Source organism: Mya arenaria, chromosome 4, assembly GCF_026914265.1.
Source record: "Mya arenaria isolate MELC-2E11 chromosome 4, ASM2691426v1".
In the NCBI taxonomy this organism is placed as follows: domain Eukaryota; kingdom Metazoa; phylum Mollusca; class Bivalvia; order Myida; family Myidae; genus Mya; species Mya arenaria.
Window position 1 is genome coordinate 73471342 of NC_069125.1, and position 27248 is coordinate 73498589.

The 27248-nt window shown below is 37.0% G+C and overlaps 2 protein-coding genes across 2 annotated transcripts in view; one reads left to right on the forward strand and one right to left on the reverse strand.

The window, feature by feature from the left end:
• On the reverse strand, window positions 1-18319 carry LOC128232462 (tRNA (uracil-5-)-methyltransferase homolog A-like). The gene is made up of 16 exons (XM_052946028.1): window positions 18261-18319; window positions 15549-15815; window positions 15085-15167; window positions 12593-12668; window positions 12304-12477; window positions 9228-9371; window positions 6620-6793; window positions 6356-6502; window positions 6044-6147; window positions 5361-5406; window positions 5061-5121; window positions 4582-4703; window positions 4012-4087; window positions 3533-3652; window positions 3275-3371; window positions 1-191 (listed from the first exon to the last, which is right to left on the reverse strand). Exons 2-16 carry the CDS (start codon window positions 15810-15812, stop codon window positions 56-58), a joined length of 1824 nt encoding a protein of 607 aa, XP_052801988.1. The 5' UTR covers window positions 15813-15815; window positions 18261-18319; the 3' UTR covers window positions 1-55.
• LOC128232463 (importin subunit alpha-8-like) overlaps window positions 18308-27248 on the forward strand; it is a 16960-nt gene continuing 8019 nt past the window's right edge. Inside the window, exons 1-2 of the mRNA XM_052946029.1 lie at window positions 18308-18408; window positions 21672-21772. Of these exons, the coding sequence (XP_052801989.1) occupies window positions 18327-18408; window positions 21672-21772 (183 nt within the window). The 5' untranslated portion in view covers window positions 18308-18326. The remainder of the gene's footprint in view (window positions 18409-21671; window positions 21773-27248) is intronic.

Consider the following 27248-nt stretch of genomic DNA (forward strand, 5'->3'; position numbering starts at 1 on the left):
TTAAATATTTCGTAATTTTATTCATCAAGTCATGAAAACAACAGCACATTGCAGTTCAAGCATCTTCTGCCTCTCTGTGGAAGAGGATGACGAGCTCGCAGTGCTTCGTGTGAGGGAAGAGATCGACCGGCACAGCCTTCACAGGCAGGAACCTGCCACCAGTCAACCGCTTGGACATCGGCCGCACTAAGCTGAAATACATGGATCAAAAGGCTGATATAGCACTTGTTAAACATGAACAAATAATAGCTACATTTACAACACAGAACTATTTTTTCTGAACAATAACCAAGGAAGTCCTACCAGTACAAAGTCATACCATATTTGGAGAAGTTGTCCCATATGATTACATGCAACATAGTAAAACTTTTAAAAAAGACTGGTGGTTGCTCACATTGGGACACGTCAATTTCAGTCTCTTAACTGGTTACCAGTGGATAAGAGAGTTGATCAAATTATTCTGTGACATGTTTTTAAAGTAAAAAATGGTTAGCTCCATGTTATATGGGAGAAAACTACATCTCAAGACAAAATTCACTCTTATAGTGTAATACAGTATATGTGATTTAAAATCAACCTAAAATCATGTTTTTATTAGTCTTCAATATTATTAAATTAGGGTTACTTTTAGAGGAATTATTTCATGTCTTTATGAATATTCCTACATATGTGATCATAAGAGAATTTACAGTATTTATGTGGTCATGATAATTGTTTACTGTTACATGTAACTGTTACTTCATGATGCCGGTCACCTGACCAGTCATGTGATTAAGATAAAATTGTTGGTTCTCAAACAGGTTTTAACGTTTTTCTCATTAATATTCATTCTTTTTTTAGCAACCAATGATTATATGTTTACCTGAGTTTTTAACCAATGTATGTCTTTTTTCAAGATTTTTTTGAACCTCGGCCAAATAATGATTCTCATGAACATTCTGATTTTGGTTTCTGGCATGAAAACTTCACAATAATTTGATAAAATTTCATTTGGAGGGAAACATCAAATTTTAGGTATTTGCTTCTTTTATTTTTTATTCTACATGTATTGCAATTGAGATTCAAATAGTTGTTATTTGAGATTTATTATTGCTGGAATTTGACATGGTATTTTAACAAATAACTTAATATTTATTAACATGCATGTTTCAGCATAAGCATAGAACATGTAGTTGATGGTGAGCGAGACTCCTGTCTTCTTTGATGTCAGTAACATATATAGTCTACTAGAGATTATACTCTAGGTGTGTGTGTTTTATGTAAAACAAGAACTGTAAATTTCTTTGTATTGTTTTCCAAATAATGAATTATATTAAAGGTTTTAATAACCTACATGAATTAATGGAACTCGCTGTATTTGTGTATTTTGTCTTATGTTCTATTGCTTGTATTTGTGTACATTGTTTTATATACAATTTAATTATAGTTATGTACAATGTTTGTTTCAGAGCTTGAAATTAGCTCAGCTCAATTATCATATTATTATATAGAAAACTTAAATTGAATACAACTGAAAATAAAGAACTAAAATTACTCACGCCTTATCTATTTGGATCAATATGTTAAGATACAAAACAGAGATACAACAATAGTACAAGACTTAAAGAGAAAGGTGCCTATGCTGTTCCAAAGGTTAAAGGTTTTGGATTAAAGTCATTTTGTTACTTCAGTTGTAGTCTTTGGAATAAATTGCCTGCAAGTATCACCCAAATTGTTCATTTAGCAATTTTAAGGTTGCTTTTAAGAGTCACATGCTTGACAATTTAGTATTGTGACATATTCGATTTTAAATATTGTGTGTAGGTGATTTTTTTAATAAAATAATATTTTACAACGATGGAGGATTTAAAAACTGTTTTTTGTTTTAAGGCCATTTCCGCAAGTGCATAACTGTATTAAATCTTATAATGTAACTCGTATAATAATCTTTTTAATTTTATTAAATGTGCATAAATGAAATTGTGATATTTTTCTTAACCCTGTGATATGCTTTGGATGTAAGTTATGGTATATTTGTGATAAAATACGAACAAATACTTACTGTGATACTTATTTAAAGCAATATGATTATATACATGTGTAGTCTTAATTATTTTTTATGTAAGTTAAAAATGCCTCTCTATGTCATGCCACCGACATTAAGGACCTCAATAGAAATAAGGGTTCTCTGTGACCCTTTTTTGCATTATCCTTGGTGCTGTTGTGTCATATTTGCATGTATGTATGAGAATCTCATTTGAATTAAGCTTGTATCGATGACTATCTGAATCGGATATGCGTGCTCTAGAGCCCTCTTACGAATTGCCACATCGCTAAAAGATATTGACTTTCTATATAATCAGACTTTTGAACAGGTCTTTCCTTTTTTGAGGGGGGGGGGGGGGGGTATTTTTTTTATTTATTTATTTAATTATTATTATTTTTTTTTTTGGGGGGGGGGGGTGTTGCCTTTGATTCTACCATACTGATTTTAACACTTGGTATCTAAACGATGGAATGCACATGTATGTATTTAATACTATTTATACTAAATAAAAACAAACCTTCGTCATCGGATGATTTCGGATTGGTACAATTATGTGTTGGTATGACTTCTCCAGTACCAGTCTGTACTAATTGCCTCTCCTGTACCAATCTGAACTTTATACCTCTCCTGTACCAGTCTGTACTTATTACTTCTCCTGTAGCAGTCTGTACTAATAACTTCTCCTGTAGCAGTCTGTACTTTATACTGACTATCCTGTACCAGTCTGTACTAATTTCCTCTCATGTACCAGTCTGTACTAATTACCTATCCTAAACAAGTTTGTGTTAATTACTTCTCCTGTACCAGTCTGTACTAATTACCTCTTCTGTACCAGTCTGTACTTATTACCTCTCCTGTACCAGTCTGTACTAATTACCTCTCCTGTACCAGTCTGTACTTATTACCTCTCCTGTACCAGTCTGTACTTATTACCTCTCCTGTACCAGTCTGTACTTATTACCTCTCCTGTACCAGTCTGTACTTATTACCTCTCCTGTACCAGTCTGTACTTATTACCTCTCCTGTACCAGTCTGTACTTATTACCTCTCCTGTACCAGTCTGTACTTATTACCTCTCCTGTACCAGTCTGTACTTATTACCTCTCCTGTAAAGGTTTGTACGTATGGACTAACCTGTACCAGTCTGTACTAGTTACTTCTGGTGTAACAGTCTGTATGAATTTTAAACATATGACTGTAATAGTCTCAACTTAAAATGATAGCAAAATATAAAAAGATTTGACTTACTCAATGAGGTTGTTAAGAGCTCCGTTTACGTTACAGGAGACGTAGACCAGCCTGTTGATGGTCCTGCAGTTCCTTATGGCCACAACAACATTCGTATCTGGGGCAAAAGTATGCTGTATGAGTGATTTGTCTCTAGAGAGTTGCATATATTTGAGTAACAGATTTTCAATTTAAAGAATTTAACACCATGCTGATTTTATGATGCCCACAAGGCTAAACTGGGTGACAAAATTACAATTTTCATCAGTGAATACATACGGAGGCCGCTGCGTGGAGGGTCTACAATGGCCACAACATCTTCACTACCAAACACAGACTTTGTAATATCCTTCATTACGTCCTCCGCCTTCGCACAGTGGTACACAACATTGTCCACTCCTGTAGAAGGAACATAATGCATATGAAATAATAATCTCTATGTTGTCATATATTGGTAGGGGTTTATCCTGGTTTGGAGAATGGTTCCTAGAGTTATATGCAGAATAAAAGATCATGCTTGAAATTGTGTAATGAGAAGTACAAATGTAACAGAAATAAGGGAAAAAGGGCATGATTTAACATAATATACGTGGAAATGGCTCCACTAAAGGAGTTTAAACCCTCTGTAGCAAGTAATTTAAGAATTAATTTCCTCTTTTAATCTGTACTCAAAGAGACATATATCGATTTACAACAGCATTCTGTTGAACCCTCAGACATTAACTGCAGCTTTTCAACTGAATATATAAATACCTAACCATTCAGTGTAGCATTCTTCTTTGCATCTGCAATGGCTTCTGAACACATTTCAACTCCAATCACTTTATTGACTGTCTAAAAAAATACATGAAAACATGCTGTCAAAACATACTGGTAATTAAACAGAACAACTATCCATTACCATTTAACAATACAATATTGCTGTGTTATTGGCACAAAATATGAGACCAGAGTCTTTCTGTGTGGATTTTTTTCAGTCAAACAAGAGGCATGCCTTGGCAATTATTAAAGCCACAATATTTAAGCTAGAATTATAGGCCTTTGTTAACATGTGCGTATTGCCTTTGGCAGCATGGGTACCAAGTTTCATTCAAATATCTACATTGAAGGCATAATTGAAAGCTTTTGAACAATGTTGGCATTTACTTGTATTTGATGTTTTATTATATTTACAGAAGCTCTATCATATCTTATTAACCAGCTTCTTATTTCATGTTTATTTCATTCCAAGTTCATATTGCAGGTATCATTGGTATTATTTCTTTCACAATTTTAACTCCTTTTACCCAAATATGTAGGTATTATTGAGATATATTTAAGGAAACAACCTTAGCAAGGGTGAGGCCAATGGTTCCAGTCCCACAGCAGACGTCGAGGACAGTGGTGTTGGACCGCGCCTCACACCAGTCTGACACTGTCTGGTACAGCACCTCCGCACCAGCAGTGTTAACTGGGATGAGCAGTCATTTTAATTTAAAATTACAATGAAAATACCTACTTAATGCTTTTGCGCTTATAGCTTTAATTCACATAAAAAAAAGGTTCCAGCTAAAAAAAACTATTTATTAGGTATTCTAAGGTCTTTGAATTTGGTAAAACATGAAAATATATTACCTACATCTATTGAACATATAATCTTTGTCCCTTGCTATTAAAAATACTTGAATATCAAATTAGCCAAATTCACTGTCTGCGCACTTTGTGTTCGCATTTTATCTAATTCAATACATAAAGCTTTACATCCCCCATTTTCTGGAGATGTACATGTGATAATAATACTGATATTTGATGTGATTTCATGACTTACCTTGAAAGAAAGCATTTGGGGAGATTTGAAACTTCATATCCAGCAGAGATTCTGTGATGGACTGAAAATAAAGGTTTTAATCTTCAGTAAATTAAAAAGCTTCGTTATCAGGTAATAGCCTTTGAATCAATTTTCGACCTTTTATTAACTTATAGTCGGATGGTAGAGATATTCTGGACAATGTCCAAGAGGGACTCCTTGTAAAATTCCATCTTAGCTTATCATTTTTTTTATGACTGATCATTTAAAGCAAAGCTGACCTTTCAATCGCTTGTACATATTGACTTTAAAAATACTTACATTGTCCCCAAACAAGAAGTCATATGGCTCATCAGAACTAGTAGTCCTGAAGTGAAAAACAAATCAATTTCAGAATTGTAACTTTTAATACTGAAAAAAATAATTCTGGGTTCTTTTTTTCATTCTTGATTTAGGACTCTTTCGTACGGTTTTTAAGTTGAGTATTATCAATTTTTAATGTCAGACTGCTTTTTGGAATAACATCAAAATATATCTCTTTCCACTTACTTTTTTACATGAAGCTAACTTTAATTCTTTTTGACTTACCAAGGTATTTTGCGTTAGAAACAGGATTTTTTGACCAACAAAATACTGGATGAAATATCTCCTTACTGACCTTTAATCACATACTAAGTTTCATAAAACAAGCTTGTATCTTAATTGAAATAGTGCAGGATCCAGTTTCCTCGAAAAAGACATTCACACTTTTTCTGATGCCTTAGCAACAACTCTTTTTCTCCTGGATTTTTTTTATTAAAACATGCCTAGTCTTCTTATAACCCTCTATCCACATACCAAGTTTCATGAACCTTAATTCAAATACCTATTTTTATATTGCAGAACACAATTTGTTCTTGAAAGATAGATGAAGGGTAAACCTATAGTCTGGTGAAATTGGTAGACTAAAGAGTGTTGAAAAGCATCAAGTTTCAATACAAAACAATATTCTTTTGTCAACGTACTTGTCTAGGAGAGCCCTGAAGTAGCAGGCTGACACCCCACTATCCTTTCCTCCTCCTTCCATGAAGAACTCTGTAATACTCTTCCTAACTTCCTGTAACTTCTCCTAAATGGATGGTAACACATGTATAAAAATACATAAACAAATAAACAGTGATGATTGTCATAATCTCACAAAACCTGAAACAAACTTTAATTTATGCAGAAGTGATATTTTTTTCTTATTATAATAGTGAGTAAAATAGCTTGTAGCTCATACAGCATGTAAATTTGGTATTAGTTTAATTTCTTACAGTATATATATGAGTTAAAACCTGTGTGAGTTGTTGTGGGTGGAAGTCCAGCAGGACCATGAGATGACCGAGACGGCTAGAGCGGACGGTCAACTGTCTCCAGTGACCTATGTGGGTCTCAGGATGGAAGGCCCCATAAGCAGAACTGTCCAGGTATGTCTGGAACACCTGCATTTTACTTCAAATATTGGTCAATCTTACAGAAATGCTAACGATAGTTGCAATTTTTATTTTTGACTTAAGACATAATAATTCTCAAACATTGTGTTAATTAATCCCACAAACCTTAAGTAGATCCTTCATGTGTTGTGAGAGGAAGGCTACCTCCTCAGGTGAACCCACACTGACAGTGCCCTGGGCATATGTGCCGTAGCGAAAGCCAACCACTGCCTGTCTCTCCCCACCCTCTCCCGGGCCAATAGTGAACTCACACTTGTTTCTGTACCCCTCCGTCTCTGGCTGGAAGGATAACAATACAACAAAACCAAGGAAACAAGCATACTCAAGAAATGATATGCTCCTCCTAAGGGATTCATAATCGAAGAACTAAACATTTCAAGACTCCAGTTTAAGAAAACTCTTCAGAGTTCTTAAAGAATTTTTATCAATATAAATTGGGTTAATTGAAGTATGTTAGCTCACAGTTTGTTATAGAATTGAATGATTGATTTTGTTCATAAAGTAATTTTCAATAAAAACTACATAATTATTATAGTATAGAAATTGCTTTAAAAGGACAATTTCAAGTACCATTATTAAATTAAACAAGAGATGTTTGTCAAACATTATGCCCCCTGAGCGCCAAGTTGCCAGAAATATTTGGACAATTGAATGAAATATGCATGGACTGAAATGACAGCTGATTTGTCATTGGATGCATATGAGGCAGGTCATCTACTGGTCATACCTAATCTTCATGTCAAGTTTGATGACCATAGGTCCGGGAATTGTTGAGTTATCACTCGGACAAGCTTTGGTCTTCCAACAGACCGACCGACATGTGCAAAGCAATTATATAACCCCTCTGCTTCGAAGGGGGGCATAATTAAACTAGATGTTCACTGAAAACTGATACTTCAACTCATGCATTTAGTGACATATAAATTTCTACTGTCTACTATATAAGAAAATAAAATATGGACAATCAGAAAACCTTTTTTCAGCTTACAGTCACACTGACCTTGACCTTTGACCCACTGACCTCAAAATCAATAGGGTTCATCTGCTGGTCATGACCAATAAGCCTACCTAGTATGAGGTCCCTGGGTCAAAGCGTTCTCAAGTTATTGATCGGAAACCGTTTTTCATGTTAAGGTCACACTGACCTTGACCTTTGACCTCAAAATCAATAGGGTTCATCTGCTGGTCATGACCAATACACCTACCAAGTATGAGGTTCCTGGGTCAAAGCGTTCTCAAGTTATTGATCGGAAACCGTTTTTCATGTAAAGGTCACACTGACCTTGACCTTTGACCCACTGACCTCAAAATCAATAGGGTTCATCTGCTGGTCATGACCAATAAGCCTACCTAGTATGAGGTCCCTGGGTCAAAGCGTTCTCAAGTTATTGATCGGAAACCGTTTTTCATGTTAAGGTCACACTGACCTTGACCTTTGACCCACTGACCTCAAAATCAATAGGGTTCATCTGCTGGTCATGACCAATACACCTACCAAGTATGAGGTTCCTGGGTCAAAGCGTTCTCAAGTTATTGATCGGAAACCGTTTTTCATGTAAAGGTCACACTGACCTTGACCTTTGACCCACTGACCTCAAAATCAATAGGGTTCATCTGCTGGTGATGACCAATACACATACCAAGTATGAGGTCCCTCGGTCAAAGCGTTCTCAAGTTATTGATCGGAAACCATTTGGTATTCCGACCGACCGACCGACAGACCGACCGACCGACATGTGCAAAACAATATACCCCACTTTTTTCAAAAGGGGGCATAATAAAGTGCAATAACTCTGATGGTACCAATCATGTGTACAATCAGTACTGTAAGTTATAGAAAAATGGCTCCCAATGAATTTTTTTCATTAGTTATGGGTCAAAAACAGCTGTTTTACTGACTTGATTAATACAAATCTTGCCCATGCACCATCGCACTAAAGTTATAAAGATTTCATGTTAGTTTCATTAGCTTCTGACCTCAAGTTAGACAGTAATATTATGTGTGTGTAGTTATTTAACTGCGTACATTTTCAATTTTCTTGATAAAGAAGTCACTAGAGATAAAAATCAGGGCTACCATTAAGAATTTAAAACTGGAAGTCTGAACTTCCTGTCCATCAATATTGGAAGTTTTTCACTGAAATGTGAAAGTTTAAGTCTCTCGAATACAATAAAAAAATTCCACTATATTTCAACTGGAATGTAAAAAAATGCAACTACAACTTGCCAAATTCACAGATTTAGATTATAAAAATTCATTTAACTTCAAGACTGATTAAAATTGTGACCATAAAAGTAATATTGACACCAGGTTTTGATATTTTGAACTTCCAAGCTTTTAACTTTGGAAGTTTTCTTTAAAATTATGGAAGTTTTTGTACTTCCAAGGAATCAATTTTGGAAGTTTTAACCTATTTCTAGGGAGTAATATACTTCCAAACTTCCTTTAACGGAAGCCCTGAAAAATGATAACCTTTTAAAGACAAAGGAAAAAATTATCGTCATGTTTTAAAATTGTGATGTCACAGGGTTTTGGACCAAAATTAAGTAATTGACATATATTTCGATTTCATTCTGAACAATTTTTGCAATGTCGCACATTCTGACTTTGAATCATATATCATGTAATGCGCCACAAATATTTAAGATATAATAAATACTCATGCCACTAGCATATCGCATGAGTGGCATCAGAAATCCAGCCTATACATACAGACGGTTTGATGTTATGCAGTTCACAGGGGATGGCTCCATGTTTCTGTCTTGATTCCCGCAACCAGGACTTGAGGTCAGGGCAGTTTTTCTCCAGTTGTCGATGGTAACGCTTCAGGAACTGACGCATCTCCTCTTCCTTTTTCTAATACAAATATGATTTTGTAAAAACAATTGTTAGTTTTTCTTAAAGGTCATTGAATAATCATTGAATATCTAAGGCTTTTCTTCATAAATTATAGAAGAAACAAGATGACCCTATATCACTCAGCTGAGTTAAAATTTAATGTTACTCTAGACATTTCTATAATTAAAAGGGCAATAACTTTTAGGTGACTACAGCATTATGGCCGGTTATAGAAATTGTCCGAGATATTATGCTCATACTCATTGCGATCAAATTTGGTGATGGACACTTTCTATAATTAAATGGCAATAACTCTCGAATGACTCAAGCCAAAAGGCTGGTTATCAAACTTTTTTGAGATATTATGCCCATACACAGTTTGACCAAATATGGTGATGATTGGACAAAGTTATTGATCAGACAAGACCAATTTTACGTCATTTCTTTAATTAAAGGGCAATAACTGTTGAAAGCTAGGGCGATATGGCTGGATATCAAACTTGTCCAAGATATTATGCCCATACACATTTTGACCAAATTTGGTGATTATTGAACAAACACTTCTAAAGTTATCAATTGGACAGGACCAATTTCAGGTAATTACTATAATTAAAGGTTGATAACTTTTGAGTGACTATAGTAATATAGCTGGTTATCAAACTTGTCCAACATATTATGCTCATACACATTCTGAGAAAATTTGGAGAAGATAAGACAAAAGCTTCCAAAGTTATTGATCGAACAAGACAAATTAAGTTAATTTCTATAATCAAAGGGCAATAACTCTCCAGTGACTACAGCCATGCAGCTGGTTATCGCACTTGTCCAAATTATTATGCCCATACACATTCTAACCAAATTTGGACAAAGGGTTCTGAAGTTATTGATCAGTCAACATACTGCATGCCGCCCACCCTACGCAGTTGGTGAAACTATAATATGTCCTGTTCTTAAATGGGTGTATAAAAAAATGTATTTGTTTTAAAAGTTACAAGGGGCCCATAACTCTTACAATATTTTAGATGGAGTTTTATAACTTGTCACAAAAGAGCACATTGTTACTGTGAATAAGCTCGTGAAGTTTGCACTCATTATCTTCATTGATTGTATAACAATAAAATAATTATACAAGACGCCAATGCGGCAACGCCGCATTAAAGCCGGATTTTTTATTTGATGATGCAATTTTGCAAACCTAGGATTTGAGCTAGTGACCTAGTGTTTTTAACCAAAAAGACCAATATTTATACTTATCGTATAACATTCATACAAAAAACCTGATCAACAGAAACTATTCCATTTGTGTGAGGAAAAATGAACATTTTATAAACACATCAACTTTTCAAATAAGATCTGTCCCAGAGACCTAGTTTTTGACCCTAGATGACACACTTAATCACCTAAGATTTCATGTACACAAATATTTTTAAAGTTAATTAAAAATTAAATTTTTGAAAAATATGGGTAGATATGAAATTCATGATTGGGATGTGTGTTTATAAAATAGCAATTGAATCTAGTTGTTGACTGATATTGATAGGTTTGGTAAGCATAGAATTTTTTTTATGACATCCAAGTTTAATAAAGATTTGACAAAAATTATTGAATTTTTATGACCGTGGAATTCTTTCTCCTAAGATTTGACCTTGTGATCTAGATTTTGAACGGGGATGACCCATATTAAAGAACTTTCAAGATATTATGCAGACAAATATTCTGACTAAGTTTCATAAAGATTTGACAAAAATTGATGAATTTATGACGTAGAAAGATTTTCCTAAGATTTGACCTAGTGACCTAGAATTTGACCCGGGATGACCGATATACAAAATAAGCAAGATATAATGCAGACAAGCATTCTGACCATGTTTCATCAAGATTTGATAAAAATTGTTGAATTTATTAGTTAAGTATTTCTTCTAAAAATTTGACCTACATGTAGTGACCTAGTTTTTGACCCTAGATGACTCATATTCATATATATATTCATGATAAGCTGCCGACAAATAGTCTGACCAAGTTTGATTACCATTGGATAAAAACTCTTGATTTTATTACATAAAATGAAAAAGTTAACGCAGAATTGTTAACATCCGGTTAATGATTGGTGACTGCTAAAAGATTAACTGTAATCTACTATCGTCTAACAAGGTAGAAATACGGTGTTTTCTGCGCCTTTCTTTCAAATTAAACTCGATATCCTTTATAAGAACCATTGTTTTCAATATTTATTCATCCTTTTTGGTAAATTTAAATCTTATTTGGGAGTAAGAGTGCATCCTTAACTGAATGATGGCCTTGAACAACTGTTTTTAACTATGAAGTGCATTGAATGAAAGGTATTAGAGATCTGAGTTGTCCTAAAACTTTTAAGTCAATCAAGGGCCATAGTTTATATTCAGGATTATATGGAGTTATGTAACTTAATTGATGGCCATGAACAACTGTAAGAAGTATAAAGAAAATTGAATGAAGGGTATGGGAGTTATAAGTGAAAATCCCAACTAGAACTTAAACCAGAAACACAATGTGCCCCAAAACTCTAACTAAGTTCCTAAGTCAAACAGGGGCCATAATTTGTATCAAGGAGAATATGGAGTTACCTTACCTAATTATGTGATGGTCCTTTACAAGTGTGTGAAGCATGAAGCTAACAGAATGAAGGGTATTGGAGTTATAAGTGAAATTGCCAACTTGCACCAAAACCAAAATTTTAGCCAACACTAAATGCTCTACAACTTAACCCTAAATTTTTATTCTTTTTAAACAAACACTGACATTGACATGAGTAGAATAGCTCTCCTTATCTTCCAATTATCAAGCTAAAAGAAGAATAAATAAATAAAAAAAACTGTAAAGTATTTAATGTGTTTATTTGAATATAAAACAAATATTCTGCATCATTAAAGACTCTTTTTTGTTTACAATACTTCAGTTTCGTCTTCCATACCTTCAGCTGTTCGGAGTATTCTAGCTTCCACAGAGGGGTCACAGCATTTTTCAAACGTTCTGATGGAGACAAGCTGTCCTCCTCTGTGAGCCGGGGCTTCTTTCCCTGACCCCTGTCTGGCATCGACTCCTGCTTACGTTTCTGCACCAGAGGGTCTGCAGCAGGCTTTGCAACCTGGAAAATACCACAATCACACAAACTAAGTCTTGATCCGTTACCATCAATTATTTTATCAATCTATGAATGTCTATTAATTTCACATAAACATGCCATATTTGGTTGAACATACCATAGCTATGAGCTGATTGCCCCTCCACTGAAGGCCATTAATCTTCTCCAGTGCTATCCCTTTCTCCTCCTCATTCCTATGGATAAATACAAGTCCTAGTACAGGTATATACAGGGAACAAATATGAATACACCCCCTAGTATATACAGGGAACTTATATGAATACTCGCTATAGTATAAACAAGGAGCTCATATGAATACATGCTAGAGTATATAGATAAAACTAAAATGAATACATTTTACAGTACAACTTATATAATTACATAGAACTTATAATTATGAATACATGGAACTAACATGCAGGGTTTTATCAGGCAAAACAGAGTCCGAAGATGATAAGTTATTTCTAAGTTAAATCATATAGCATGAAATTTTGGTATATGTACGAGAAGACTTTACTATAAATATAAAAGTTCCACTAACATTTATTGCTCCATGGTCAGGCATAGAAATAATTTATAATTAACAAGAGATGTTTGTCAAACATTATGCCCCCCCTGAGCGCCATGTTGTCAGGATTATATGGACAATTGAATGAAATATGCATGGACCGAAATGACAGCTGATTTGTTGCTGTTTTAAGATTATGACCATTATAGTGTGAGGATAAAGTGTGTTATGACCGTCATGACCTTTGACTCTATGAACTCAAAATCCAGAGTCATCAGCTGGTCACCAGAAACCTAAATGTCAAGTTTGAGGGCCATGGGTGCAGGCATTGTCAAGTTATCACAAGACAAGTTTTTTTCGTTCAAGGTCACTGTGACCTTGACCTTTGACCCGATGACCCCTTAAATCATAAGGGGTCATCTACAAGTCAGATGCAACTCCAAGTCAAGTTTGAAGGCCATGGGTTCAGGCATTGTTGAGTTATCACTCGGACAACCTTTTACCATTCAAGATCACTGTGACCTTGACCTTTGGCTCTATGAATCCTAAAATCAATAAGGGTGATCTACTGGTCAGGCTTAACATCCATGTCAAGTTTAATGATCATAGGTTCAGGCATTGTTGAGATATCAGTGGGGGAAGATTTGTTAACTTTTTTGTGTTAAAGGTAACTGTGACATTGACCTTGGCCTGATGACCCCCAAAGTCGATAAGGGTCATCTATTGGGCAGGCCCAACCTTCATGTCAAGTTTGATGACCATAGGTCCAAGAATTGTCGAGTTTGCTTTCAAGGTCACTGTGACCTTGACCTTTGACCCCTAAAATCAATAGGGGTCATCTACTGGTCAGGCCCAACCTCCATGTCAAGTATGAGGGCCATGGGTGCAGGCATTGTTGAGTTATCACTTGGACAACCTTTTATCATTCAAGGTCACTGTGACCTTGACCTTTGGCCCAATGACCCCTAAAATTAATAGGGACAATCTCCTGGCCAGGCTCAACCTCCATATCAAGTTTGAGGGCCATGGGTGCAGCCATTATCAAGTTATCACTCGGATAACCTTTTACCATTCCAGGTCACTGTGACCTTGACCTTTGGCCCAATGACCCCTTAAATCAATAGGGACCATCTTCTGGCCAGACCCAACCTCCAGGTCAAGTTTGAGGGCCATGGGTGCAGGCATTGTCAAGTTATCACTCGGACAACCTTTTTACCATTTAAGTTCACTGTGACCTTGACCTTTGGCCAGATGACCCCCAAAAACCATAGGGGTCATCTCCTGGTCAGGCCAATTCTCCAAGTCAAGTTTGAGGGCCATGGGTGCAGGCATTTTTGAGTTATCAATCGGACAACCTTTTACCATTCAAGGTCACTGTGACCTTGACCTTTGGCCCAATGACCCCCAAAAACAATAGGGGTCATCTACTGGACAGGCCCAACCTCCAAGTCAAGTTTGAGGGCCATGGGTGCAGGCATTGTTGAGTTATCACTCGAACAACCTTTTACCATTCAAGGTCACTGTGACCTTGACCTTTGACCCATTGAGCCCAGAAAAACAATAGGGGTCAGCTACTGGTCAGGCCCAACCTCCAAGTCAAGTTTGAGGGCCATGGGTGCAGGCATTTTCACGTTATCACTCGGACAACCTTTTACCATTCAAGGTCACTGTGACCTTGACCTTTGGCCTGATGACCCCCCAAAACAATAGGGGTCATCTTCTGGTCAGGCCCAACCTCATTGTCAAGTTTGAGGGCCATGGGTGCAGGCATTGTTGAGTTATCACTCGGACAAGCTTTAAAATTATTTTACCATTTAAGGTCACTGTGACCTTGACCTTTGACCTGATGACCCCCAAAATCAATAGGGGTCATCTACTGGTCAGGCCCAACCTTCATGTGAAGTTTGATGACCATACGTCCAGGAATTGTTCAGTTATCACTCAGATAAGCTTTGGTCTACCGACCGACCGACCGACCGACCGACATACCGACATGCCTGTGCAAAGCAATATACCCCTCTTCTTCGAAGGGGGGCATAATTATCACCTATTTGTGCCTATAATAACTGTCCAAAGACGAAATGATCTTCTATATAACAAACCTGAAGGTGACAAAGCAGACATCCTTCCAGATCTTCAGTTTCACCGGAGTTACATCAAGTTTGGACAGCTTCTTCTTAAACTCCTGTGCAAGGAATTAAAATTTGTTGATAATGATTTTGGAAAAATCATGTGCATCAATACATTTAAAGGCAATTTCCATAAATTTTTAGAATTAAGAGTATTAAAGAGAACATTTAATTTTAATCAAGTAATTACTAAAAAATAATTTAATGCTTTATTGCTCAATTTCTGTACACTGTCACCTATAAAAAAAAAGCCTCATGTTTTTTTTTTTTTACATTTTAGCCAAATTAAAACTGTAAAACCGTTCACATTTTTCACAAAATGAAAATGGCTTAATGAAAATACTTCAATGCCCTTTATATACCCAGTAAGCCAAAGTGATTCATGACTATCAAAACAGCTAAATCCCTGTACCATAAAATAAACGTGTATCATCTACCTTAAATCCGAACTTTCTTGGAAGATTTGTTATGGACAGTTTGAACAATTCTGAGGTGAAGTCCTCCCTCTTGGTGTACATGTATTCGTCTTGCCCACACACCTCCTGCACTGCTTCCTGTACATCAGCAGTGCTCTTCTCCTCCTTCTGGTCACCATCTTCTTCTGCTTTGGCTCCAACATTGTTCCCTTTCTCATCTGAATTTACCATGTCTTCATCCGAGTTGTCCTCACGCGTCACAAATACCTCAAATGACTGACTCATTGTCTGTAACAAAACAAAGCTAAGGAGTCATCTATTACAATGTCAATTGCATATTAGTAAGGTGATGTTTGCTACTAAAGTGATCAACAGCAAATCATCAGGTAGATACTTATTCATCTGTTTTACACAATTGTGAAGACAAGTGACGGTCCGCTGTATGCGGCGGATGTGCATTCATGATAATGTAACGCCTACTGTAGGTGGCGGATGTGCATTCATAGTATGACTGCAACAGTCCACTGTAGGCGGTGGATGTGCATCATAATAACGTAACGGTCCACTGTAGGCGACGGATGTGAGTTCATAGTATAACATCCCGTTATAGACGGAAGTATGTTCATAGTACGCATGTTTACTTGGTTGGTAATATGCAAATTAGCAAAGCCAGAGTTCAGGGTTGCCAGCACTTTGGTGAAATAAAATTCCCTGACTTTTCCCTGACTTTTCACTGACCAATTCATGTTTTTCACTGACCAAAATCGTCAAACACATAAACGGCCTCCTGACCTCCCCTATAGCCGTCCAATCCTCCCATTATATTTTTGCATGTAAACTTGTATTTATTTTCCAAAATATAAAACATTTACATTGTACATCAAAGTAATAATTCAAACATAGTGTTCTACTATTCTTAACTATTTCTATTCAAACACAGTGTGACTGTTGGTCAGTGAAACATGTGAAACATTAGCATGAAAACAAGAACATAGGGCTCATTTTGGCATATCATGAAATAATCACTATAAAATTAAAGACTTTGAATGAGTATGGTAAGTAAGTGTGAAAAAAAGTTAGTGTGAAAAACATAGCATTGCATAATTTAACCAGTTTCCATCATGTTTGCAAGACAAATCCTCTTGTACAATTTCTTAGTGTCAAAGCAAAAAGCAAAGCAGGTTATATGCCAATATGGTAGTTTGGTATACATGTATACTGACTAGATTTTGTTAGTAATTAAAAGCCCTTCTAGTGATCATGCACAGAAATAGCTAGACCAATACAGAATACAATGAGAGGCATGACTGTAACATTACATTTGTTTCAGTTTCTTCTCTAGATGTTCAGCTGTCTTAATTTCACACTCCATCTCCTTTCTCTTTCCATGGGACTTTTCCCGCAGGGCATTAGATTTGACCAGTAACTGCAGATTGTTTTTGGTTTCAGCTTGTTTGGCCAGTTCATCAGCTTCAACAACCAATTTATCTGCCATCTTCCTCAGACTTGCCGTTTTCTTCTTTGCATCATCCAGTTGCCTTTGAGTTTCTTCCCTTTCTTTGTCTTTCTGCTTCTTTTCATCCTCTACCTTTGTTTCCTGTGCATGAGTCCTGTACCTATGGTAAGCATGCCTACAGCTCTGAAGTAACTCCTTGCTGACACACTCGGAGAGTGGCTTGTCCTGGGATTTGAGGCCATCATAAGCCTGTCTGTACGTAATAAGGGTATGCTTATTCATGTTCCCTTTCAATAGCTCCTTATTGTCAGAGAACCCCCTCTCAACAGATGACTGGCCATGGGACAGAATAAGCATGTCTTTCACCACTGTGAAAAGTTCTTGGTATTCAGCCTTCCCACCAATATCCTTGTAGAATAGTATTATAATCACTAAGTTAACATATAATGCTTCTTAATATCACAGTTTACTGTTATTTGAATTTAATGCTTAACTGTGAGAGTGATAAAGTCAAATATTAAATGCCTAAAGACTGCCATAGCCAAGAAAGACCTTCAATGCGTATATTTTTCGACCTTTGAAATAATTTTTCCCTGACTTTTCCCTGACTTTTCAGGATTTTCATTTTTCACTGACCAAATTTCAAAATTCCCTGACAATTCCCTGACCTTGAAAAAATACCCAATTTCCCTGACTTTTCAAGTCCGCTGGCAACCCTGGAGTTCTGTGTGGCTTGAGAATTTACTGTATATAAAGACCAGCAGTGCGTTCAGTAAAGATGTTTGAGGCGAACGTTCGCTGTTTGGTTTCCCGCTTAACGTGTATGCGTAGCGTGGCAACAGGGATACAAAACAAAACGTTTGCGAGCGTTTTGTAAACGCTCGCCTTACTGAACGCACTGCAGCGAACCCCTTCTGGGTCGATCATGCTTTTCCCTGAAGGGATCTGTTGGGGTTGTTTGACGTCGCACGTTACACATGTATTTTAGATAAGAATATAAGTCGGCCAGTGTAAAAAGCTCAGAAGATCTTATGTAACTTGTAACACGAATTCTGTAAATAAATATTACTTGACTTGAATACAAGTATTATACATAGAATGATATAACGTGGGCACGAAAATATATGACAAACTGCAATTGTTCCAATTAATCAATATAACAATGTTATATGTCATTGAAAATAATATGTTTAATTATTCATTATTATATAAAAACACACATAATCTCAACTGAACCTTAAAAACAAACGTTCAATTAAAAAAAAAACAATATTTACATTTCGGACTTTCGGACAATTTCATTAGTTAATTTCATTCAAGGGAGATCACTCTGACCGGCAAGCATGGAAGACCACAAAGAAAAATATAAACATCAGACGGATTCGGTTGAGAAAATAAAGGAGAAAAGAGGACAAGAAGTTGTTTGTAAGACATTTTTTGTTCAGTTTTTTTCATGTCACCTTACAGTTTTATCAATAAGGTCGTCTTTATATTGTCAACATGTTTTCGTACTCAATTGAATTCGTACCACTAATTTAGGTTATTGCGTATCTGAAATTAATTTCGGAAAATAAGATAATTGTTTTAAACCTGGTATTTTCTGTTTTAAACGAATAGTATTAGTTAGTTAAAACTGCTCGTAGCATCATTGGATTTTGGCAATAGACAGTAGAGTAAACCCTGCTTTTTTAAGGATAACACTCACTTTAGCAAACTGTTTTGTTTTGTATCCCTGTTATATCATAGCATATACATACACTGCGAGTTGGGAACCAACTCACACATGTTGGCTTTTTGTGTGTGACTTAAGTTAGGGCATTGATGAGTTGCGTTGGCATAAAAAACTTATTTGAGAGTGTAATGTTCCCAAAATCAATAAGTCCAAAGCCTGGAAAGTATATTTGTAAAGAATTTGTTAAATTACAGTTACCACTTTAACTTCTTTAGAAGATTTTGTGCATTGAATATTAATGTTATGGTTTTAGTAGTATCTGTCTAAACTAAAGCTGGTAAATCATAATTTGATACGAAAGAAGTTATTTTCTTAATAGTATACTCCTTTTTCTATAGAATAAATTGACACCCTGTTGTATGTTTTGGTTGACAAGTATTCAATCCATAGTAGTGAAAGACAAACACAAGACGTTAGTCTGCTACTAGGTTTATTCTACTAGTGAAGTCCAGTGGTTTGCTAGAAAGCTCAGCTGTCCTGTGAGGCATAGTAAGTTGGAACTTCAACAATCGTTTAAGCTCTGCTTTCCTGATGGTTGCCGTGTAACGGTCCCCTGTAGGCGGTAGAGGTCTACAGCGGCGGAGGTGTGTTCATAATAATATTCCGTATAAAACGGAAGTACGTTCATACCGGATGTAAACTTGGTTGGTAATATGCAAATTAGCAAAGCCCGGGCTATGTGAGAATAGAGAAGTTAGTATATATATAGACCAGTGGACCCCTTCAGGGTCGAGCATGCTTTTCTCTGAAGGGATCTGTTGGTGTTTCATTACACCAGAAAGCTCGGCTATCTGGTGTTTGTTTGTTTGGCTCACACGTTACACTATTTAATAGAGTGTGGCATGCTGTCTGCTACAAGCCAGCTGCTAGGAATGTAAACACCAGCACATGGTAATGTTTACAACAGAGAGTTCATAACCCCCAGAACACCAATTAGCCACTCCACCGGCAAATTCAAATGTTTAATACGACAGTTGATTTTTTCTTCCAAACTCATGTTTCTAGTGGTGTATCGAAAATAAATTAAGGAATATCATTTGGGTAACCTTCATTCTAGATGCATGCAAAGTTTCATGTCTTAACTATTTGCAAGTATTACTTAATTTTGAAAAAAGGGTCCCTGATGTGAAACATGCATAAAATTATACAAAAGCTTGCCCCAGCGCCACCTGGAGGTTTATATAGTCCTGTTGCCCCTTTAAGCAAGGGTACAAGTATTAATAGATCTATAGTCTGTTTCATAATAGAACACACCCCTACTCTGTAAGGTAATTTATATGTTAAAGGTTAAATGTTAAAGAGAGTTGTTTAAATGGAACATTCGGTTATGCTCATGTGATGTTAGTTTTTATAAAAGCAGTGAAAGGCATAGGAATAATTAATTTGTGTCTGACGCCGATGAAAGAGCATCACGTAAATATATAGGTTTCTTTTGTACCGTTTGAAGCAGATTTTTAACTATTGGAGACTAGGAGAATTAAAGTGGAGCATTGCGCTACTGCTAGTTTCAGGTTCCGACACCCATTGGGTTTCTAATTGGCCTCTTAGCAAACCTGGATCATTGCGATACAGACGGAACAGGGCTTATGGTTTGATTCCCCGATTCAAGCATACAATAAGGACTGTAGGTTTCACTGATATTTTGTGAGACAATTTATAAACATTTGTATATACAGTAAAACTGCAGTCAATCGGACAAATGGTCGTTTGAGAACCCGCGGTGCCTCTAGGTCGAAGCTTTGTCACGAACATTTTTCCTTCTAGTTTCTTATAAAATATACCAACGCTGCATCACACCCTAAATAAGTCGAGGAGTGGAGCACAAATGACGGTCCCAAATACACAAATCATGCACCAAACCTTATGACTCCCTTGCGGTCATAATTTCACACTTTTTCTCGTGTTCCAAAATAAACAAACAATGGCTAGGTGTTAAAATTTTCGCAAGTTTTGCAATGACAGTTGAAAGGAAATTTGATAAGTATGAAAAACAGTTTATCACTGTTTACGCATGACTGCTATTAGTTGATAATGGCATTTGAGAAGATAATTATGATTATAAAAAGCAATGTCATGTTTCAATGTTGCTTGTTTAGAAAATGTGTTTTCTGTAAAAATAAACTTTACTATCTAATCATTTATTGGTTTTTCTTTTACATTTACAGTATACGTCAGCCTTTGAAAATATGATTGATTTTTACATTTTACGGTATACATCAGCCTTTGAAAATATGATTGATATCCACAACACAATACATAATCAGTGTTGAAGTAAACATTCGGTTTGACGACTTCAGACTTGAAATACACTGAAAGACATTCATAACCATTCATAAGCTCAGACCTTGGCCTCTTCGAGCGATCGCAGTTTTACTGTATACTGGTCCTGTTGAAGACATACCAAAGGTGTTAAAGTTTTTACCGTTGGTATGTTCTGTGGTTTCAGAATATGCTCACTGAGTATGAAGCCCTTACAAGAAAACAAGAATTAATCTGAATCACTTTAGAAAATATTCAGGGACAAGAATAATCAGAAAAGGCTAAATTTTGAAAATTTGAATTACAAAATTAAGCTAACCTGTAGATATCACAATATTTTTTTTATACATTACTTAATATAATTTACATAAACCATACAATGGAAAGAAATAAGAAGTGGCTTGTTGTTGCAAGTGACATGCGCATGCTGGATGAAACTTTCTTGTATGGCTAAATTCACCAGAAATGCCTAAACGGAATGCAAGAACAAGCTTTCCCAGCTGGCTGGTTGATTTTACAGACTGAGTCAAATCCTAACCTGGTAAATAGACTTGGCCAGGCTACACACAGCAGTGGTTTAACAAACGTCTCCACTCAATGTGTTGAATCAAGACAACCAAATGTCCCCCAAAAAATATTTTTTTATACATGTATGACGAGCAATTAATTGAAATTTGTCAATCCACTTTTCTTACAGCTTTGAGAAAAGAGAAGCGAGAAAAAATCGTCAGTTCAAAGCGTTTTCGTTTTGGCTTAGAGAGAGAAAGTGGAGATGACCATGGGTTCACAGTGGAAATGGTTAGTATGTTTGTGTCAAATAGATATAGTACAGTCATTATATGACATGACCTCACACTAATTGCAACAGAATTTCTTTCAACTGGTTTATTCACCTATATATGTCCCGAATATCATAAAAAAGTCCTAAGGAATCCAAGTGGTGGAAAGTCTTGAAAAATACGAAAATTGGTGATGGCATTTTTTCCTGTTAGCGACCATGTTAAAAAAGGTTATTTTTGCAATCTATTTGTATGATGCCCACATTAATGACTTAGTTCTATCCACAATCTACCAGACACTTTGGTTTATATTAGATATGAAGCTGGGTGTAGCGCATTGCATCTTTTGGTTTTATTTTCCGGTCAGCTCCTTCTTTTACACTTCACGGATAAATAGTAGTATTATAGCACGAAAAACAAGATTTACAAGATTTTCTAGACAACAACTACAACACATTTAAAAGGCAGCCATGTAAGTTCATACCTTCTGTACTTTATAAACTGTTTTAAACTGCTGTTACAATATATTTGTAGCTTCCTGTCATTGCATTATGTTTGAAAACATATACAAGTCCTTACAACACTTTGTATTTTTTTGTGTCCATATAGCCGGATAGTCATACTTTTCGGATACATGTTCTAAGTCTCATTTTTTTTAACATATGATTAAAATGTATGCTCATTTATTCTGTTTTAATATTCAACTGATAAGTGTATGGTTATTTATGATAATTACTTCGTGATTTTATAAGTTTTTTTTACTTTATAAATGATTTAGAAAACCTTTTTTGGAATTTCTTGAAGACACATTACATGGTCTTCTATTTATGAGTTAATAGTTTTATTGCAGCATTCACATTATTTCCATTTTTGATGATGCCTGTTAATTGCAACTCAACTTAGACAAGTCCTATGACATTTTTATGCCCCCACAAAGTGGCGGCATATAGGGTTGCCCTTGTCCGTACGTACGTCTGTCTGTCTGTACGTACGTACGTCCCGAAGATTGTTTCCGATCTAATTCTTGAAAACCGTTTGTCCAATCCTCACCAAACTTTAAACACATGTTTGTGACCATAATATCTTGATCAAGTTTGATAGTCATGGAAATCGCTTTAGTCATTTAGGAGTTACGGCCCTTTTTTGCCAAAAATACTTCAAAAATATATGTTTCCAATCTAATTCTTGAAAAGTATGTGTCCAATCCTCACCAAACTTTACATACATGATTGTGACCATAATATCTTGATCAAGTTCGATAGCCATGGAAATCGCTTTTGTCATTTAGGAGTTACGGCCCTTTATTTGCAAAAAAAGACTTGAAAAATACGTCCCGAAGATTGTTTCCGATCTAATTCTTGAAAACTGTTTGTCCAATCCTCACCAAACTTTTAACACATGTTTGTGACCATAATACCTTGATCAAGTTCGATAGCCATGGAAATCGCTTTAATCATTTAGGAGTTAGGGCCCTTTATTTCCCAACAATACTAAAAATATCTTATCCGATCTAATTTTTGAAAAGGATTTGCCCTTGTGCAGATTATCCTGAATAATCATTATGGCTTATTTTTTGTGACAAAAAATCGAAGTGGGGGCATCCGTGTCCTATGGACACATTTCTAGTTTTGTGAACTGACACCAAACAGTATGAATAGTCATGATGTTCACTAATCCAATCCTCCGAGCAAATGTCACCCCTCATGACATATCCATGGCGGGTAAAGTTCCAATCCTGTTCCACAAGGAAGAAGGTCAGGGAACAGACACAGTGACGTATCAAATGCTTGCCACTATGGAAGCACAAGACCCAACAGCAGACATGGACCTCATATGGAAGACATCCATCCTGTTTGCCTCACCAAGGCCAACATGGTCTGGGATGATGCAGTTTGTAATGCATGGCAACCATCCAGGGAAATCATCCTTCATCTTCCTCCCAATGATTGACATGAATCCCAGTGACGCCACATGCATCTTCTCCACACTTAAGTTTGTAAGTGAGCATGCCCGCCGCCATCATGTCAAACCGATCATAACTTTTGATCAACCACTTTGGTGGAAAGCCCTGATGATCATTTGTGCTGAGCCAGAAAGAAGCGACTTGAAAAACATTGTCCTGAGACTTGGAGGCTTCCATACTGAGATGAGCTTCCTGGGGGCCATTGGGCATTTAATAGCTGGATCTGGGTTACAAGAAGTTATGGAGCACATCTATGCAACCAATGCTGTAGGGCATATGATGACGGGGAAGGCAATTTCACGGGCTGTGCGTGCACACCTCCTTGTCGACGGAGTTCTCAATGCAATGATTGCATCTGATGCACTTGATGTGGTTCTCCCTCAGCAGCATGGAGAGCCAGAAGAAGTTAATGTCCTCCCTCAGCCTCGAAGCCAGAAGATGTGGCTCTCCCTCAGCATCCGAAGAGACAGAAGATGTGGATCTCCCTCAGCAGCCTGAAGGGCCAGAAGATTCAGATTCACAGGAAATCATTGATGTTCACATTACATCAGATGAAGATACCTTAGCCAGAGATCTAATGGGAAACCATGATATCGATGAAGTTGCTTTGCTTTATGCACATGTGATGGATGGATCATTGCCTGCCGAGGAGGCTTGTCGGGCTGATGTTTTACTCAGAATAAAGGAACTGCTCAGAAACAGAACCGATTTCCTGAAATCCTCTAGTAGGACTGCTGCCCTCTGATTGCAGTACATGGATATGGTAGACATATTACGCAAGTTTCTGAGGGCAGAACGTACCGGAAACTGGGCACTGCATATTGCAGCAATATCAGAAATGCTTCCTTTCATGGCAGCATCTGGGCACAATCTTTATACGAAATCTGCTCGGATCTATGTACAGCAAATGTGCAAGCTACAGAAAGAACATCCAGATGTCTACCGGAAATTTCAAGAGGGATACCATGTTGTCAGAAGAAGTGATCGACTATGGGCTGGCCTCTCAGTAGATCTTATTATCGAGCAGGTGCTGATGAGGAGTATGAAGACCAGTGGTGGCCTCACAAGAGGACGAGGTATGACCGAGCAGCAGCGTGTAACATGGCTTCTGGCTATGCCAGCTTGTGCTGAAGTCAACAATGCCATGCAAGAGCTAACAGGAGTCAACTTCAATACTGGTGAGCAGAACAAGGACATGACAGATGCAAGACAAGCACGTGACATGAAGGACGCACAAATAGTTCTGAACTATCTCCTTGAAAGAAACCCCTTTTGCCAAGATCCAAGCTTGTGCAGTGTCTCGACTGGGGTCCATGCACACATTTCTGTGAATGTTGACAAAGCAAAGACCATCGGGAACACCATCTTGGCCAGGATGGATGGACACACCATTGCTGAGTACTCATTCAAAAAGAAGGATCAGGCAATCACCATGAACACTCAATCATCAGTGAAAATTGGTGGCGAGGTAGTACAGGTGGATCCTCAGCTTCTTTTCCAGCGACTCACAGTTGCTGCAAAAGCATCACAAGATCTGGCATCAGTGTTCAAGTATGAGCTTTGCAGTCATCCACCAGCACTGTTTGACACCTCACTATTGCTTCGACAGCCACAGAAACCAGTGCTAGCTGATGCCATATGGGCACTCCTCACACCTGACCTTCCAGGGATAACAGGCCAAGTTCAGTATGTGTTGGATGGTGGAGCACTTGTTCAACGCATCCCATGGACACGTGGATCTACATACAATTGCATATGCAGGTTGTACACCGAGTACGTCAAGAGGAAGTATGGCGAGGCAATTGTTGTGTTTGATGGTTATGAGGGCACATCTACGAAGGACATGACGCACCAGAGACGAGCAGGTGGAAGGACTGGAGCAACCGTGACTTTTGATGAGGATATGCCTGTTACCATGAAGAAAGAAGAGTTCCTCGCAAACAGCACAAACAAGCAGCAGTTCATTAACATGCTCAGTGGTCATCTGCAGAAGAATACCTGTCAGACTTTTCATGCCCCAGGTGATGCTGATCTCCTCATAGTACAGGAAGCAGTGGAGTCTGCCACCACAAGAAACACTGTGCTCATTGGTGATGATACAGATCTGCTCATACTCCTCATCTACCATACCAACCTCGATACACATGACCTCTTATTCAAACCTGAGCCAAAGAAGAGCACGAAAAATCCACGTGTCTGGAACATAAAGGTTCTCAAGCAGCAGCTGGGTCCAAGTTTGTGCACTCACATGCTCTTCATGCATGCGATCCTTGGGTGTGATACGACATCCCGCCTCTATGGCATTGGTAAAGGAGCTGCCATAAAAAAAATCATAACCAGTAATGTCTTCCGTCTGGAAGCTACAGTGTTTGGCACATCGTCAGCATCCACTGCAGATGTCGTGGCAGCAGGTGAGAATGCTTTGGTGTGTTTGTACAATGGGAAGCCTGGGGTACAATCGTTTTTGTGAGAAGGTGGCAACTAGCTCTTCTTATGTTCAGCCACAAAGCCTACCACCTACATCAGCAGCAGCAAAATATCATAGTCTCCGAGTGTACTACCAAGTGCAGCAGTGGAAGGGTACCGTTAATAATCTTTTGCCACAAGACTGGGGATGGAAAGAGAGTGATGGGTTGCTTTTCCCTGTCCAAACTGAATTACCACCAGCACCACAGGAACACCTGCAGGTCATCAGATGCAGCTGCAAGACAGATTGCAGCAACCTGAGGTGCACATGCAAGAAGCATAACATTGAGTGCTCTGTTGTATGTAGCAAGTGCAAAGGATCAGGGTGTGCTAATTCATTTCAGGAAACTGAATGTGAGAACAGTGAATTTGACGATCATGAAAACAGTGACTAAGCAAGCAGACAATGTTGTCCTACTATAAAGTAAAACTGATTTTTTCTTAATATTGAAAAATATTGTTTTCAAAACAAACAACTTTTTATCATTATAAATTATTATTGTGTTGAACATCAATGAACATATGTCAGGTCATTGTAAGTGGAAAGTCTTATCTGGGGTGGTATTTATTATTCAACTTAAGTAAATCTTATGGTCATACATGATTGACTTCATTCACTCTATTGGTCAGTTATAAATAACAAGAAATCCGATTAGCTACATCGTTCTTAGATCCATTTAAGATTAATATAGAATACCCCTGATGGCAATGGTCATTTCACTAATAAACCCATACCATTTTCCTATGCTAATATGTGTTTAGCTATTAAAATATTGTTAGGAAGTCGTTAAATAACCTATTATAAAGTAGTAAAAACTGGTACCAGAGTAGGATTAAGAAACATTATTTTTTAATACTTTCCACCACTTGGATTCCTTAGGACTTTTTTTGGTTATATATGACACTTTTATGAGTAATAAACTCTTGTCAGATATTCTGTTGCAATTTGTGGTAGGTTTAGCCCTTATTTGTCACAAAATGACTGTACTAATAATAGAGGTAAGTGTTATGGATGGTCATTTTTATTTGGAATTTGCGATTGTATGTACCCTTTTTAATGACCTTG